Source organism: Leucopleurus acutus, assembly GCF_964270905.1.
Source record: "Leucopleurus acutus genome assembly, chromosome: 12".
NCBI lineage: Eukaryota > Metazoa > Chordata > Mammalia > Artiodactyla > Delphinidae > Leucopleurus > Leucopleurus acutus.
Window position 1 is genome coordinate 86,434,305 of NC_139154.1, and position 18,117 is coordinate 86,452,421.

General features: G+C 42.7%; 1 protein-coding gene across 1 annotated transcript; it reads right to left on the reverse strand.

Annotated features, from left to right (window-relative positions):
* Positions 1-1,059: 1,059 nt before the first annotated feature.
* On the reverse strand, positions 1,060-7,629 carry BMP10 (bone morphogenetic protein 10; the record flags this gene model as incomplete). The annotated part of the gene is made up of 2 exons (XM_082851364.1): positions 1,060-2,666; positions 7,296-7,629. 2 exons carry the CDS (start codon positions 7,627-7,629, stop codon positions 1,729-1,731), a joined length of 1,272 nt encoding a protein of 423 aa, XP_082707490.1. The 3' UTR covers positions 1,060-1,728.
* Positions 7,630-18,117: the final 10,488 nt, after the last annotated feature.

The window sequence follows — 18,117 nt, forward strand, 5'->3', positions numbered from 1 at the left end:
CATTCAGTGGGGTGAGGGGGGACAATGGACTGGAAACCACATTCCCGATTCTAGGTTGGACCATCCGTGTTGTCTGCCTGGAGGTGTCAGAACAGTTTGAGAACTGCTCTGCGGTGGTTCTCCCTGCACAACGCCTGTGGTCCTGCACGGGGGGCACTGGGACCAAGTCTCAGTGTCCTTCCAACTGGCCAACTAATGGGCAGATGCCCCAGACCATTGTCATCAGGAATACTTCCCAGTCCCTTAGTCATGGCCAGTTCCCAAACAGAAAGACTGCAGAGTGGGAAGGATGGGAAGGCTACAGGGTTTCCATCATGGGGCAAACCTGATTTCCAAATTCTGGCTTAGCTTTTGAGTCATTTGGTTGTGTGTCTATTTATTAATTCATTTATTTAAATGTATTCATTTGGACTGTGGTTCTCTTTTTCTTACACTTAAGTATTCTTCATGAACAAAACATCTTATATATTAGCAACTCAGCTAAATAAAATATCAGGGGGAAATCTAGAAATTAGAGCACTAACTCCTTTTATCCCAAGAGCAAATGCTTTCAGGTTTTCTCTTTGGGCTCAAAGCAGGGAAGGCCAGGGAAGATAGGGGACATGTGAATGGGAGAAGGACACAAGGTGCTCAGGCAAAAAAGAGGGAGGGAAGGGAAAAGGTGGAAAAAAGCAAGAGCAGAGGTTCAGAGGCAAAGGAGAAATATGAAGAATTGAAGAAAAACAGGAAGAAGAGTCCAACAAACAGATCCCTTCTGATTTTTCCTCCTCTTGGTCTTTGTTAATTTTATTTTGTCCAAAATATTTAACTCTCCAATTAGAACTGCTTATAATTTTACAAACACGTCCTAGGACAGCATCTCTATCCTTTGCCCCTCCTCCCCTAAGAGCCCCTCCCACCTCCTGTACCCTCTGCAGCCATAAAGGCCAATACACATGGCCTTGCCTTCCTGTTGCCTTAGGAACAGATGAAGTTCCCTCTGTTTTCCTTTCTTGACCAGGCACTGCCCTCTAGAGCACACTGGTCCCCTGTGGGCTCATTCTTTGCTGTTGTCCCTTAAGGCCACTGCCCCCTTGAAGCCACTTGGTTTCTGTATCCAATAACCCCTCCCCTCAAACATGCAGCCTCCTTTACCAGGCCCTGCTGCTCTGAGTAATAGCAGAAACTCAACTGACAAAAGCTACCCCTACATTTCCAGTAGTATTTCGGAAATGTAATACTTCCTAGGATGGTTCAATTCCTGGTGCAAATTATCCTGATGGAAATACTACCTAGAGAAGAGGTGACCAAGAACCTCCCACCGTCTTTTAACATATACACATTTGATTGGGTTATGCACGTGTGTGAGTAGAATCTGCCTCTAGAGAACCAAAAGGATTTTATACGTTTATCTATGTACACATATACATACACAAATATCTACCTCTCTCGACAGTATTTTTCTGCTTAGGGGCGTTGCTTTCGAATCGGCCTAAAGGGTAAGTAGTGTGGGCTTGCCACTTACTATTAGAGATGGCATTGCCGGGAAATGGCAAGTCCAAAGAAACATAGATTGGAAGGGACTAGACTGTGGAGTAAATTATGCATTTCCTACAACAAAACCGCCCTGTCAAATTCCCTAAGGCAGCAAGCTTCTATGATCTGTACACCCTTATTAAATAATCTCATTAAATAGGAACACAAAATATACACATGTACAGTTATTAAATAAGCCACAGGTCTCCTCTCCTATCTACAGCCACACTCAGAGACGGCCATGCCCTCATATTTAAACTTGTAGGTGACGACCCCTTTGTCTAAATAGAGAATGGAGATGGGCTCCAGCTTGGTGGGCACACAGCAGGCTTTGGAAGCCTTCTGGGAATTCTTGAGGTGGACCAAGGCCTGGATAATCGCATGCTTTGTGGGGGTGAGGTGCTCTGCCAGGGGGTAATTGCAAACACCACGGCATTCGTAGGCTTCGTATCCGGGCGGGGCGATGATCCAAGAGTCCCAGCCAATCTCCTTGAAGTCGATGTAGAGCGGGGTCCTCTTGCAGTAGTTTCCTTTTGCGTTCCTTCTGATGCGGGCAGTGGAGTCATAGATGATGTTTGACCTCATCTGCAGCAAAGCCTCTTCCCCAGGTCCACTGGAATAACCTTCCAGTCCCAGGTTGTCCATTTCCGGAAGTTGCTCGTGGGCAATCATTTCGTTCAGTTCCTCCTTCCTCTCCTTCTCACTGCTTTGGTCATCAGAAAACACGACAAGCAAAGGGACATGCTTATTCCGGGCACTAGTGTCTATTTCCAGTTGTCCCCTGCCAACATCCTCCATTTCGTGTTTGCTCTCAATATGAACCTCCAGCTGGTGGGTGGATGAGCCTGACTTTTGCCAATGCCTGATGGCATCGGTGACATCAAAAGTCTCCCACTCACTGTTGGTTCCATAGATCTCCCCTGACACCAAGACCAGCATGCTTCTTTCACCCTCATGGTCCCCTTTGCTCTCTAGTACTTCGAAAATGGTAATTTTCCGGTCCACTCCTTCATATATCATGCGATCTCTTTGCACCAGGGTGTACAACCTGAGTTCAGCCATGATGACCTCTTCATGATGAGGGATGGACACATTGAAGAGGAGAGGGTATTTTCGGAGCCCATTAAAACTGGCTGGTTGGGAAAAGAGATCTGAAAAAAACAAAGAAATCACATTTGCAGTATGTTACAGAGAAAAACAGATGCTTATTTATTCAATAAGAGCGCCTGTCCATTCAGGAGGCTTGATACAGAGAGAATGAGGGAAAATCAATGAAAACAAACACAGTGTTAGCATTCTCTAAGAGAGAATACTGAAGGTCAAGGGTAGAACGCTAGACTGAGTTATGCTGACTAAAATGGAAAATGGCTGCCTCATGAATGAGAGAAAACGCACCCAGCCTTGTTTGCATAGCTTATCTGTCACAGAATTATAGACCTGGGAGGGACCTTGGAGATTGTCCAGGCAAGCCCCCAATTTTTCTAACCAGTGAGGAGCTATCAAACGAGACACGTGTGGTGGTTGATTTTCCTCTTGAAGCTTTTCAGTGACGATGTCGTGGCTTTTCATATTTGTACTTGGAATGGATGGAGACCCTCACATAGTCGGGGTCTTCCTGAGAAACATCCATGTAGACCAGGGGGTGGTAAACCTAGCCCACAGGCCAAAGCAGGCCTGCCACCTGTTTTTGGAAATAAAGGGTTACTAAAGGGTTTCACCCATTCATTTCTGCATTGTGTTTGTGACTATTGTTGCACTATAATGGCAGAATTAAATCCATTAAGTCTCGACCAAGGTCATACGGCCCACAAAACCCAAAATATTTACCATCTCCCTGGCCCTTGACAGAAAAAGTTTGCTCATCCCTGCTTTAGACAGCAAAGACTGACAAGGTCAACAGGATAGGCATAACACTAAGGGGGTCACGGCACTTGAATTTGGGGTTTGTGGTCCTCCAAAAGGAAGAATGAGGGGAAACGAACCTTGGGGATAGATTAGTTGCCTTAATTTTGTACTCTTAGCACCTGGCATGGAAGTGCAGCACATAGGAATCACTCTGAATGTTTATGAAATAAAATTGTAAAGGTCCTGTAGTCTTAGAAGCACACCTCCAAATATTATTATGTTGACACCCTATCTGAGAATTTTATAGGCATCCAAATCTCCTCTATACCCGTCCCAGGTAATACCAGTCTACAAGGAATCCCTGAAGACATCTGTCATCAATCAAAAAGTTCCATGACACCAAAGATGCTGAGGACCACCAATTGAGGGGGTCGCTATCATCTTTGGCCGCCTTTCCAGATTGTATATCCAATTCATGATTTCAGTGAGGTTCTTGTTCCAGATTGTACTTTTAAATATTTTTCTTTAACTTGATATTATTGTTTTTATACTAACTTCCTCTTTTAGACTTGTCCTAAGCAACAGTATTCATGAAATGAGGGGGTTCGAGATGATAGGTACGTGGATTTTTTTCAATCCACTTTAATAAAAACATATACTGATTTCACATGATTCACAGCCTCCTCTGGGTACCACCTAAAATCATCTCATACACTGCCAGTGAGAAGTATAGGTCAGTGGAATGAATTTAAACTCTCTAGCGTGGCTCGCAAAGCTAGCTATGATTAGGTCTTAACCACTTGATCCAGTCATAGCTCCCATTCATCCCCTACAGCATGGAACATTGCAATTTATCAATTAATATTTGTAGAAATATTAAACAAGTTCTCCTATTTAAAGTAGACTGATAGGGGCTTCCCTGGTGGCGCAGTGGTTGAGAGTCCGCCTGCCGATGCGGGGGACGCGGGTTCATGCCCCGGTCCGGGAAGATCCCACATGCCGCGGAGCGGCTGGGCCCGTGAGCCATGGCCGCTGAGCCTGCGCGTCCGGAGCCTGTGCTCCGCAACAGGAGAGGCCACAACAGTGAGAGGCCCGCGTACCGCAAAAAAAATAAATAAATAAAAAATAAAGTAGACTGATAACTTCACTACTTGCCAAAACAGTCCTTTGCTTTACTGTATGCTGCACCTTTGGATATGTTCTTCTGACCCTTGGAAAGCTCTACCCCCTCATCTCCATCTAGCTAGCTGTGACCCCTCCCTATGGGGCCCTCCCTTCTTCACCTCCCTATATGGGAGCCCACTCCTCTCTGGGTAACTTGAGTATTTACCCTCTATACCTCTCCTTTGACATTGCAATTTACATCCTTGATTTTCAGTTGTCTACATGAATGGATTTTTCCCAACTAGATTGTCATCCTAATGGATGCGTACCACAGCTTAACCTCCCTTCTATGCCTCCAATCTACCATGATGCTTTAAACAGAGGTAGCACTTTAAAAATATTGATGAGTTGATGATTCTGGGCATCAGACTGAATTGATTTATGGGCATGACATGTGTCCTTAATACATCAAGTAATACGGTAGTTGTCCCCCGCCCCTTATAGGAATGGAGAAAACTTCATTCCCCTTGGACAGGAAACATGAGAAGACCAAAAGTAGGGGAATAGACTGGTTGTTCCATCCTTTAGAAAAATGCACAATAAAAGCTCACTGTAGCGGGAGGAAGGGTTTACCAAGGAGCACAAGGACATTTTTGGTGGTATGAATATGTTCACTATCTTGATGGTGGTGATGGTTCCAACGGATATTTACATATGTCAAACCCTATCGAATTATACACTTTAAATATGTGAAGTTTATTGTTTATGCCCATTATACTTCAATAAAGCTGATACAAAAATAAGTTCACTGTGCATGTGCAAATATAGTAATAATGGAGGTGTTACACTTCAGGCAAGGGAGCTAGTGTTTGCTGAGCCAATTTCGCGTGCCAGGTGCTTTGCAAATTGTTTTGTTTAGTTCTTACAATAACCCTATAATGTTGGTATTGGTATCCTGTTCATGTGATTCTGGAAGAAATCAAGCCTCAATGCAGAGAATTGACCTCCCCAAGATGACAAGGAGAGGTCAAAGCAGCGGTAGGAAATAAAGTCATGCTTTTTCCACCTTGAAGCAGCACTTGTTTTCCTCTGTTAGTTAGATTTGGAGGAGGTTTTGTTTTGTTTTGTTGGTCTTTGTCTTCTAGGGAGTTGCACTGAGCAAACGTAGAGAATCAAAGAAAGACAATAACAGCCGACAGGGCGAGCCCAGTGCAGGATTCACGACCTTGGGCTGTGCATTTTCACCAGCGGACTGGCAGAGGTGTGGGCAGCTGGGTCGTCTACTGAGAGGTTTGCTCCTACCCTCACTGATATTCAGTAATAAGAAGCTCATTTCCTCACCCGGACCATCGAAATCCTCCACAGAAGTGAGAACTGAAAAACTCCTATTTTCCCCAGGGATGCGAATACTTTCCCACCCACACCCTGAGCCAGCCACCCAGGGATCCGCACTCAGAAACATTAGGAAGGCTTCCCAGGGAAGGAGGATGTTTATTTTCAATTCAGACTGACCACAGAAACAATCCGTAATTTCAGCTTTTCATTTCCATCATGTTACTAAATGTTACTAAGTCACATTTCCAATATGTTACTAAATATTTGAAATTTTGGCAGTCACCTAAATTTTAAAGGCAAATAGTATCTCCAGGACTGAGCAATACCTATTCAACATTTCCCCCAATGCCTAGAATTTAAGGAATTCATTAGTAAACACTGACATTTGTTTAATACTTCATAGCAAATGTAGTACTTTCTTACTTGTAACCTCTTTGAAATTGCTCAATTGTGTTACGTAGGTATATTGTCCCCAATTTACAGTTGTGGAAATTCGGATTCAGAGAAATTAAGCTAATTATCCACATCTACTAAGTCAACCCTGTCTGAAAAATCCAAATCTTGACCTAAATCTTGTCACCGCCTTTTTGCTTTCAAGAATACTTGGCCAACATCCATCCAAACCCTCTTTTGTACCTGGTTAATGACTATCAAAGCATAACTGGTAAATATGAAAGAATTAGTTACTTTGGACCCACAACTTTTACCATAGATATTAGAAAAAAATTTTCTTGATTACTTGCACCATATTAAAAAAAGGATTAACTTGCTAAGTGATTAGATTTAGTACTGAATAAAGATCTGGGGGCAGAAAACACACTTTTCCCGCTGGTATTTAAAGATTGTACATTGCTCTTCATAAACACACAGAATAAGCTGGATCATTAATTGGACCATGCGCACTTCCTGGAAACTACAAACAGTGCTTCAAGGATATACACGTCACAACAAACAAAACAACACTTTAGGAAGAATCTCTAAAATATGTTTCCATCCTGTTTGAACATTTCTTAAATAAGGTCACAAAATGGAAACTCACCCAAAGTTTGAGCGAAACGCAAATCACAACTTTCTGTATTTTACCTATTGTCATCATTTTCATTCTATGTAGAAGTTGACAGATTTTGTAGTCAATTAAAAGCTAAACGGAACTGAGCCCTATCTGGAAAATGACAGACAAAGGTACAGTGGTAGACCAACATTAATATTTTTTATTACCTGCTGTCCAAATTGAAAATTTGCAAAGACCCAATTATAATGTCAAAATGGTAGACACTTTACGGCGTTGGATTAAAAGATATTCTTTAATACCTTTCAATAGTATTTGGAAAATGACCATGAAAACAGTATAGACCAAAATGTGCCTTGTTTTGGGGTATCTGTGTACACACACCCCTATATAGATGTTTTCACCTTTATCATCTCCATGCATTGTAAATTTACTGACCGCTTCTAAAAACTCGAAGCCAAATTCGATCAGTAAAATCTCCACTTACCTTCATTCTTGAAACTCCTAATGATGTTGGCAGATGGCATGGAGGTCCTGTCTGTTGCAAATTTGTTGTAGAGTTCCAACATGTACTCTGGTGGGTCAACTTTGGCTGCATCCTGCATCGGGATGTCCGACAGGTTCAATGTCTTGAGAAACTCTTTTTTCATGCTCTGTAGCAGTGTGTTAAAGTCGACACCATCTTGCTCTGAGAAGACATCATCAAACAGGGGCATATCTTCTTCCAGAGGCGACTGCTCCAGGCTCATGATGGGGCTGCCAGAAACCGAGTGAGCCACCAGGCAGGAGAGAGCACACAGCTGCAGGGCCAGGGAACCCATGACTCTGCTCCAGCCCCCAGGCCAACCCAGGAAGGTTTAGCGCTCCTGGGCTCTAAGTGGCAGTTTTATCTTGCGGAGCGTAAATGTCTCGTGTCACTGGAGACAAGTTTGGAAACTTCCCCTCTCTCCCTCCCCCTACCACTCTTCCTCTCACCCCCCAAAATCAGGTTGCAGTAATTGGATAACAAAATCCCCCATAGGGGCCTAGCCTTTCTTATCTCCCTAGTGTAAACTTGTGCACCAGATTTTGTTTCTATCTTGTAATCCTTTTTTCTTTTAATGAGCATTTTGTAAACATTTCCACATTCTGACACTGGCTGAGAGATAGGACAATTTTCTCCTCGCAAAGGCTCTGCTTCTCCTCCTTTCAATTCACTTCCTTTTGGCAGGAACGCCTAATTTCTGCTTTTACGTGGTTCAGTTTCACACATGCATATAATAGACACTGAGTCAATACAATACACGTCCATGGTGATATGTATTAATGCGAGTCATGGGGCTTTCATCCTCACATAAACATTTATGAAGAAAGACCAAATCTCCAACATTTCCAAGTTAAGCTAACAGATATAAATGAACTTATATAAATCTTTACAAGTTGACATTATTAGAAACAGGAAAGTATAAATTTCATGAGCAATAGCCTTTTTGGTACAGATTTGATCTGGCTAAAATGGCTTTTGAAAAATAGGGCAAGTGCTTCATTATCACAGCAACTAAAATTTATTAGGTGTTTTCCTACGAACAGGCATTGTACTAAGTGTTTGCATATATCACCGAATGTGCTTCCTATAATAACCCAGTTATTATCCCCATGGCATATGTGGGTCACTAAGATTCAATAAGTTGCCAGAGGTCACAAAGCTACAAAGTGATAGAGCCAGGATTTGAATCCAGGCAGTCTGACTCTTATGAAACAAGAAAACAATCAGACCTTTTAACCAGGGTTCCCCTAGTCTGGGGCACAGGCGGTGTAGCCAGATTAACTAAGCTGCAGCCCAGCCCGTCTCCAGGGAGTCCATGGTCAGTCCAAGGCAGGCGACAGTTTGCAGCTGGGTGTGGAGCTCAGGACCTTCACCTGTGTGATGAGTTATTAAAACGACCACAATCTCTGCCGAATCCATCTTTATGGTTAAATCAAATGGACCATCAAACGGTTCCAGTAAAAGCTTGGCAAACAAAGGTGAAAAATGCTAAATGCCTTGATCTGAAAAACAATGGTGGAATTGATTGTGTGTCTGGTGTAGGGAAAGACAAATCAAGGTCATCTCACTTTTCAGCCCTAATTAGTGGCAGTAACAGGGTGATTCTGTGGACGACTCCAGGGGGTACTTTTCCCACTGAGGCATTGGGACTGGGGTCTCTCTGACCTGTTCAGTGCACGCCCTGGTGCTGAGTTCAGAGGGCTGCGTCTATATATTTGGTGCACTGGAATATTCTCTTAGTTTCTGAGTTAAATATTCCTATGTTTACCCCAATAGGATAACTACAATAGCTCCCCTTTCCATTTTTCCTCTAGGCTCCCTAAGCTTTATAGTCATCTTCTGATTCTTCCCCTCCTAAAATGCAAATTTTTACAGCAATTTTTTTTTTTTTTTCTGGTATGCGGGCCTCTCCCGTTGCGGAGCACAGGCGCCAGATGCGCAGGCCCAGCGGCCATGGCTCACAGGCCCAGCCGCTCTGCAGCATGTGGGATCTTCCCGGACCGGGGCACGAACCCGTGTCCCCTGCATCGGCAGGCGGACTCTCAACCACTGCGCCACCAGGGAAGCCCTACAGCAATTTTTTTTGAACTACCAGAGAAAGAGCTGTATTTTAGGGGGGAAGAAAAAAACCCTCCACAAAATTGTTAATTTGTTTAATAGATGTGGATTTGATTCAATGTTCTGTTTCAGTGAAAGCTTCTGCTCCTACATTAAACAGACAATCGTAGACTGAAAATAGATTACACCCTGAACAGGTCCACAAGTGAGTGAGTCCAAGGGCCATAACCCATCCTCCAGGCTTTACCGGAGGTTCCCAACAGCATACCAGCAGGGTCCTTGTATCACGCCCTGCATCGAAACAAGCACCCGTTTATCTTCATACACACACACAGATGTCAACGCACACTCCAAAACTCTGAATGGCAGGCATGTGCGTGTAACTGCCACAAGACAGCCGAGTAAGTGGTAGTACTTATAACCCCGGGCGCGTTGGTTTCAGAGGTCGGAGGAGACACGGGCATCCCACCTTGCAGAGTTCTGGTTCTGTACATTCTCAGGGCTAGGATGTGCAATTGTGATTTCCCTGGCTTCCCTGTGCTCGGTGTTAGAGTAATGATGGGGTTAAATATTTAGGCCAGTTTCCCCATCACAAATGTCTACCTTTTTGGTTGATTTAAAAATAGAATAAGAAAGTGTCTATAACCACATCTCAATGCCTCTGACTTTTTTTTTCTTTTGCAGTACGCGGGCCTCTCACTGTTGTGGCCTCTCCCGTTGCGGAGCACAGGCTCCGGACGCGCAGGCTCAGCGGCCATGGCTCACGGGCCCAGCCGCTCCGCGAAACTTGGGATCTTCCCAGACCGGGGCACGAACCCGTGTCTCCTGAAGCGGCAGGCAGACTCCCAACCACTGAGCCACCAGGGAAGCCCGCCTCTGACTTCTTGAAATGAAACACAAGGTCCTTCTGTTCCTCACCTGTGCTGAACGAACAAGGAAGGAGATTGGACTTTAGCCATGAACGAAGGGAACACAACTTCCTGCCTCTTCTAGGTCACAGACAACTTACATGTTAGCTGCAGAGTCTCTTTATTCCTAGGATTTTCTCTAGCTTTTCCTGATGACTCTCCTATGACTCTAAAAAGTCCAAATATCTCCACATTCCTTCTTCATTTGATTTTTCTAGACATAATCTATTCTATTACTTTGCAGGTATGATAATAAAAATGTTTAGCAAGCTATATAACAGGTCCCAGCCAATTAAAGAGATACTAGCAGGATCCCAGGGGCCCCAAGCTTCACCTCTAAAGCTCTGGATCCTGGGGAAATGGGGCTGGGATGCTGGGGGAGAAGCTTGAGCAGCAGCTATTTACCAACCCGTATGGGATTATTCTGATATTTTAGCACGACATAGTACTGCTCTACTATGTATAGCAGGTGAATCGAAGTTCTGCCCAAAATTCCCCAGCCAGAGCTCCATAGCTACATGCAGTTAGAATTTGCAGGCTCAACACGAGGCTGATAGCTTGCTCTGATCATTTCCTTGCTTGCTACGAAATCTGCCCTCTGGCTGCCGTCTTTCTCCAGCCCAGAGCTTGCCCACTGTTCCCAGATCTAGGAAACCAGCCAGGGGTGCCTTTGTCCCTGGGACGGGCCTTTTCTCCTCTGATATGGTCTGCCCAGCGCCTTCTTCTAGTACTAGACGTTGTCTTGACAGTGGCATTTCTCATTAACTCCTTAGGCCAGAGTCCACATTCTCAGTAGGAGAAGTGTCCCCTTGCCTCTACTGACCCCTCAGCATCTAGGTTACAGCTTACCCAAGGCTTACCAGTGTGCCAAGCGCTTCTCATGCCCTGACACACAGGGGCCAGCCCCTCAACTCAACTTCTCCGAGGTAGGTGATTTCAATAGACCCTTAGCTCCTTCCTTTAATAACCTTCCACACGATCCCTTCATTCTCCAATAAGGCCTAGAGTGTGAATCATCAATAATTGTTAACAATTTTTAAAACTTCAGGCCTTTGTCATAGTCCTTCATTCAACAATTTCTTGTGTGTACCTACTCTATGCCAGGTACGGTTCAAAAACAAAACCTGAAGAAAACAGACCCCTGCCCTTGGGGAGTTTACTTTTCAGTTGGAGGGAGAGAGACAATAAGCAAATACACAAATAAAGCGAAGTGCCTGTTGGGTAGTGATAAGTATGGTGGGAAAAACAAACCAAATCGAGGGGATAGGAGGTGCCAAGGGAGAAGGGGGTTGCTGTGTCTGTCAAGGCCTCGCTGGTGGAAGTGAAGGAGTCAGTCATGCAGGCCCGTGAGGGCCACAGAGTAACGGCCCTGCAGGCAGAGGGAGCAGCCCATGCAAAGACTCTGAAGAAACAGCATGCTTGGGAGGCTTAAGTATCAATGGGAAGGTCAAGGTGTTTATCGGAAGGCAAGCAAGGGGGAGCGCGACAGTACATGAGGTCCAAGAGGAAGTGGGCTGGACCAGCTGGAAGCTCACGGATCTTTCTTGCTCAATAGTCGTACTATACAGATACACAGTTCGCCTCTTGTTTTTATATTTCACGGAACATTTCGTCTTGAGGGTTGTTTTATTTTTTTTGCGGTATGCAGACCTCTCACTGTTGTGGCCTCTCCCGTTGCGGAGCACAGGCTCCGGACGTGCAGGCTCAGCGGCCATGGCTCACGGGCCCAGCCGCTCCATGGTATGTGGGATCCTCCCGGACCGGGGCACGAACCCGTGTCCCCTGCATCGGCAGGCGGACTCTCAACCACTGCGCCACCAGGGAAGCCCCGTCTTGAGGGTTTTTCATGTTGTCACATAGTCCATTTACCATTAATTATAATAATTGCCCAACTCTATTGGGTAGAATTCCCATAACCTTAGAAGAGGATTTTTAAAGTAGTAAAGGAAAATTTCCAATTCTATTGAAATGTAAAGACATTGGATATTTAGATTTCGAATACAACTGCCAACATATTCTAAGATTGAGAGCAGTTGTTCAGATATTTGCTTGCTTGGAATGTAGGTCCAAGAAAAGTGCAGAGTGCTTAAACAACATTTTTTCTCCATAGAATACCGCCAATCTCAGAAATACTTGGAAACTCTCTGTACCACATCACCTCTTGCCTGGACTGTGGTAACAGGCTACCAGCTGCTTCTGCCCTCAACACCTAACAGTCTGTTCTCAACACGACAGCCAGATTCTGATATGATATCGAATCATCACCCCTTTCCTCACTCAGAGAAAACGACGAAGTCATACGAAAGCCCTCATGACCCTCCATTGCCTCTCTGACATCATTGCCACTTGCTAACTCTACTCCAGCCCCTTGCTATTCCTTAAACACCCCAGGCATGCTCCCATCTTAGGGCCTTTGCCTTAGCTGTTCCCTCCACCTGAAACAACCTTTCCCCAATAACCCGCATGGTCACTCTCCCATTCAAGTCTTTGCTCGGAAGTAGGTAAACTCCTCCGTGAAGTCCCACCCTGTCCACCTTGTTCAAAACGGCACATCATCAAGCAATCCTGAACTTAGGACCCTGCTCTAGTGGTCACTTCTCACCTCCCAACATAAGATACAATTTATTAACGTAGTATGCTCACTGTTTTCAGTCTGTCTCTCTCTGCCATCCATCCTCACCCCTAGCTAGAGTATGTACTCCTGAATGGCAGGAATCCTAGTTATGTTCCATGATGTATCATAAGTGCCTAGAGCTTTGCTTTCCCCACAGCAGTTAATAAATAGTCACTCAAGAAAAAGAAATAGCGAACATTCAAATATTTTCTTCCTGAGACTTCTTACAGTAATATCATAAAAACATAAATGCCATTTAAAATAAATAACCATCATTAAAATATGCATGCATTTTCTTGAGACACACTATATATGTATATAGATAGATAGATAGATTGGTTTATTACTATTGTATACCATTCAATTAAAAATTTGCAAAGAATTAGTTTATCATCCTTCTAAAATTTTATTATGCAATGTACCATACACATAGTGTTTATAGAAAATATACCAAAATTTGAAGACAGTAATAAAACAGACACACCCGTGCACCCACCACCCAGTTTAAAAAGTACAAAAGACCGGGACCTTTAAAACCTCCATGTAACCCTTCCCAATTCATCTCTTTCTCCCCAACAGTGTAACTACCAGATTACATTTTTTTATTAATCAACCTGTTATACTTTTGTGATTTTCTATATATGAACAAATCCCTAAAAATATATAGCTTAGTTTTGCCTATTTTAACTTACATATAAACTGAATCATGCTATATGTTTTCCTATACGCCTCACTTTTTTGCACTTTTTAGCTGTAGTCCATTGATTTTCACTACTGCAGAATTCCAAGTTTTACAAATATATAAAGATTTATTATACTGTTGATACTCACTTGGATTAGTTCTTGTTTTCCGCATTATGTACAGTGCAACTATGAATAATCTTAATTGATAAATTGTTTTCCCAAAGGTTTCCCCAATTCTGTTCATCCCAGCAGGAGTACTTGTTCTACCACTTGTGTTGGTTGACTTTGGGGGCTGGTTGAGGCTTGACGGCTCTCTCTCCTGTTGCTGTCCCCATTCATTCTCAGGATCTACAATAGAGCAAGAGATGGTCTCCTGGACAAAAGACATAGTTTAGGTGGGAAAGCAAGCACTGTTTTAAAGTATTGTGTTGGTTCCCATAACTCTATAATAAACAATTCAACCCATGTGAAACCACAGTACCCAGGAGCAAAAAAACTTATTGAAGGACAAGAAAGGAGACATAAAAATGTAGCACTAATCTAAGTTCATGAATAGGAAGACAATATAACAAAGATGTCAATAATCCCCAATCAATATATAGATTCAATAAAATCTCAATCACAATCCTAACAAGACATTTAATTGACTTGAAAAGATGATCCTAAAACTTGAATGCAGGAGTGAAGGGTTAAGAATAGCTAAGCTACCCTTGGAGAATTAGATGGGAGACTTTTCTTACCAAGTACCAAGACCTATTAAAAATCAGGAATAATCAAGACAGTGTTGTGTCATTGCAGGAATAGATCAATAAAACAGAAAAGAATCTGGGGAAAGCCTCATACAAATATGAAAAATTGATCTATAATAGCTGGCTGGCATTGCAGATACAACAGGAAAAAGATAGATGATTTGATAAATTGTGCCGGGATAGTTTATTGAAAATATTGACTCTCTACCTCGCTCTTTATGCAAAAATAAAATCCAGATAAAGTAAGAGCTTAATATGAAAGAATCATTTTGAAACTTTGTCTTGGTAATAGAGAGGCTGTTGGGGAAAAAGAGTCTGGGAGGAGGGGTCCTTTCATCCCAAGAACTAGTGCCTCCTATGCTATCTCCAACCGTAGAAGATAATAAGGAAATAAATGATTATCCTATCCCCTTTTGCTCAAAGAGAGAGAGAGAGAGAGAGAGAGAGAGAGAGAGAGAGAGAGACAGCCCACGGTTTTTGAAAAGTATATAAATTGATATTATCTATCAAATTCCAAAGTAGCTAAATAGTATTATTATTATTAGCTTTAGAAGAAAGCTCCACCGAGAGTTCCTTGGAACAGAGAATTCCCCAATTACATTTTAAATTGAGTTTGTTACACTTATGCTCCTTTCAGAAACACGATTATTCATGGAGTGCGACAAGCTTTATGTGTTACAGGAGACTACGTTATCTGTATCTTAATTCATATTTCATAGTTCTTTAAAGCTAACAAAATCTCTTTTGGCACGTACGTCTTAAGGAGTCAATGCTAAAAAGGAAAATGCCCACTGACCTAGGATGTCCTAGGAGTGGCATAGACTGTCCATCATCATGCTCTTAGGATCACTCGAGGTGTTTGACAGCTGTGCTAAGCAACCATACAGAGTGGAAAGACAAAGCAGCAAAGCCAGCCAGGGCGCTCTGCCACCACCCTGAGATAAGTCAAGCCCTTTAACACCAGAGGCTGCTAAGGTTTTATTCCACACTCTCAGCAAGATAAGCTGCCATTCACGCCTCACAAGACACTCAGATCTGGAAAGCAGCTCAGAGGAAAAACGAAGATACTCAAATAAGTGCAATTATTTCAATGAAGAAAATTAGTAGATTTCAAGTTTTTTTGACTCCCGCTCCGTGAGGGGTCAAGAAGCACGTGTCTTCTGGGCTCTGCAAAAATGTTAATGTGGACAGGGGCGTGGAATAACCTCAGAGCCCTGCGTGCCTCTCAGTATCAGCCGTTTTGCACTTATATCTGAGCCTCACTCCAAAAGGAAGCATTTGTTTCCCCATTTTACAGATGAAACTGAGGTTTTGAAAGGCTAAACGAATCACCCCGTGTTCATGCCTTGGGGAAACTTGGATTCAAAATCATCCTCTTGCCACTGCTCCCTCCGATTTGTCTAAACAGCTAACAGTCCATACAGTTAGACGCTGAGAAGGTGGATAAGGCATGATAGGGCATACCTCTTTTTACTATGCTTTGCTTTATTTTTTTTATCACAAATACTCCATTTTTTATAGGTTTGCAGCAACCCTGCGTGGAGCAAGTCTATCAGCACCATCTTTCCAGCAACATTTGGTCACTTCATGTCTCTGTGTCACATTTTGGTAATGCTCACAATATTTCAAACTTTTTCAGTTATTTATTATATTTGTTATGGTGATGTTACTATTGCAAAAATATTGCGATCTGCTGAAGGCTCAGGTGATAGCATTTTTTTAGAAATAAAGTATTTTTAAATTAAGGTATGTACATTGTTGTTTTAGACATAATGCTGTGGCACACTTAATAGACTACAATATAAACATAACTTTTATATGCATTGGGAGACCAAAAAAAAAAAAAATGTGTGACTCGCTTTATTGTGATATTTGCTTTATTGCAGTGGTCTGGAACCAAACCTGCAGTGTCTCCAAGGTATGCCTGTATAAAACCTTGACTGTATGATTATACACATAATTCAAGCCCAGAGTGGTGGGATATTCCGTACTAGTGGATTAGTCTGTACTCTGTTCTGTGGTTTCCCTAAAAGCTGCATGAGTCCTGCAATATTTTTAGATTTCCTAGGAAAGCTCCAATTTCAAATGTTCTGTCCAGGCAAAACGTGGGTCTCCTTTCTTTTTTTCATTAAGAAAGTATGGTCACCTTATCTAAGAATTCAGTGTATATACATTTTGAAGGGGCAACACACATTTGCTCTTTGAGTGATCATGACCAAGACCTTCCCTAGAGAGCTGCAAGGTCAAGGCAAACCACTCACGATATTATTGAACTTGGAAAGTGACTATTACGAGATGATGAATACCTGGAGAAGGGAAGAGGAATGTGGTTTTATAAGAAAGATTCATCTCAGCCAAATCAATCTACGAACGTCAGCGTCACAGTCTGAGGCCGTATAACCACCTAGAATGTTACAGAATAACCCTTTGCTCCCCAGTTTCATGATCCACTGAGGCAAGTCCTATGACTGAGAATCGTTGACTCTCCAAGTTGGAAGGAACACAAGAGGTGGCCTCAGACACTCTGCAGGAAGAGAGAAGGAAGGAGAAAAATAGCTGAGACCTGCCTTATCAGCAGGCAGCCACTTTTCAGACTACTTTCACTTGACAAGTTCAGAAGGTTGCATGCCAGAAGGGCTTCTTGGAGAAGGTCTTCCATATCAGAGCGATAGCCTAAGTGTCTTGTGACAGAACTGTTGCTGAGCATCATACATTTCTTTGTGAAATTAGAGTCTGCATGTGACCCATCTTCATTAAACACCATGCGTTAGAACAAAGAGAAAAAGAAAATTGAAGCCATGAATAATCGTTAGGTAATGTCGGAAGAGCAGATCCATTTACAGAGTCAAACGTCCAGTCCCTGAACAGAAAGGGATGGTCACTTTTGCCTTAAAAGGCTTAGTTACCTCCCTAAGAAAATCTCTTTTTCTTTTTTCCCTTCCATGGAAAAAGGTCAGGTTACAGAGTCAAGTTCCAATCTAATCATATGATGTCATAAGACAGTAATTTAGTTTAAGCAATCCTTACAAAGCGATATGAATATAGGACTGGAAGATGACAAAGTGAATTTTAGATAACTACCTTCAGTTAAGCTTGTTCTGATGTAGAAATCCAGGGGACCAAAGCCATTTATATGGTCTTTCATATACCCTCCAAAATTATTATTAGTGAATTCTCTGTCAAGGTGTTGTTTAGGACTCATTGATTATCTCTGGGGATTTTGTGCAGTTAGGATTGAAAACAGCACCTAAAAGAAATTCTAGTGAAGGATAAGAGCAGAATTCTTTAAATAGCCAATCAAACAGCTAAATGGAGTTTGGGTAGCCGAACAATAGAAACAGGTAGGACTTGGTTTAAGGAGATTGCTACAGTCACCTGACTCTACCACTTTCACCACATAAAAATCATTGGCTTAGCTAAGGTGAAACACCCAAGTGAGCTCTGTAATAAAGCCAAATGACCAAATCTGTGATAAAAAGAACTCCAAAATAGGCATCCCCCAGCTGTTATTCCAGGCAGAAGAGTGGCCATTCTCTGTTACGTGGTTGACATACTTGTGAGTTGTATCAGCTTTCCTGAGATAAGGTTAGAATGCCTGTCTTCTCAGACAAGTTGAAGGCAGAGGCTGTATTCCATTCATTTATCCCTGGAACCTAGTATGAAGCTGGGCACATAGTACGTGCTCAATAAATCAATAAACAAAGAAACACACTTTTGACATGAGGCCATCACATATTTATCTGCTTTGGGTTTTCTATAGTACTGTAAAG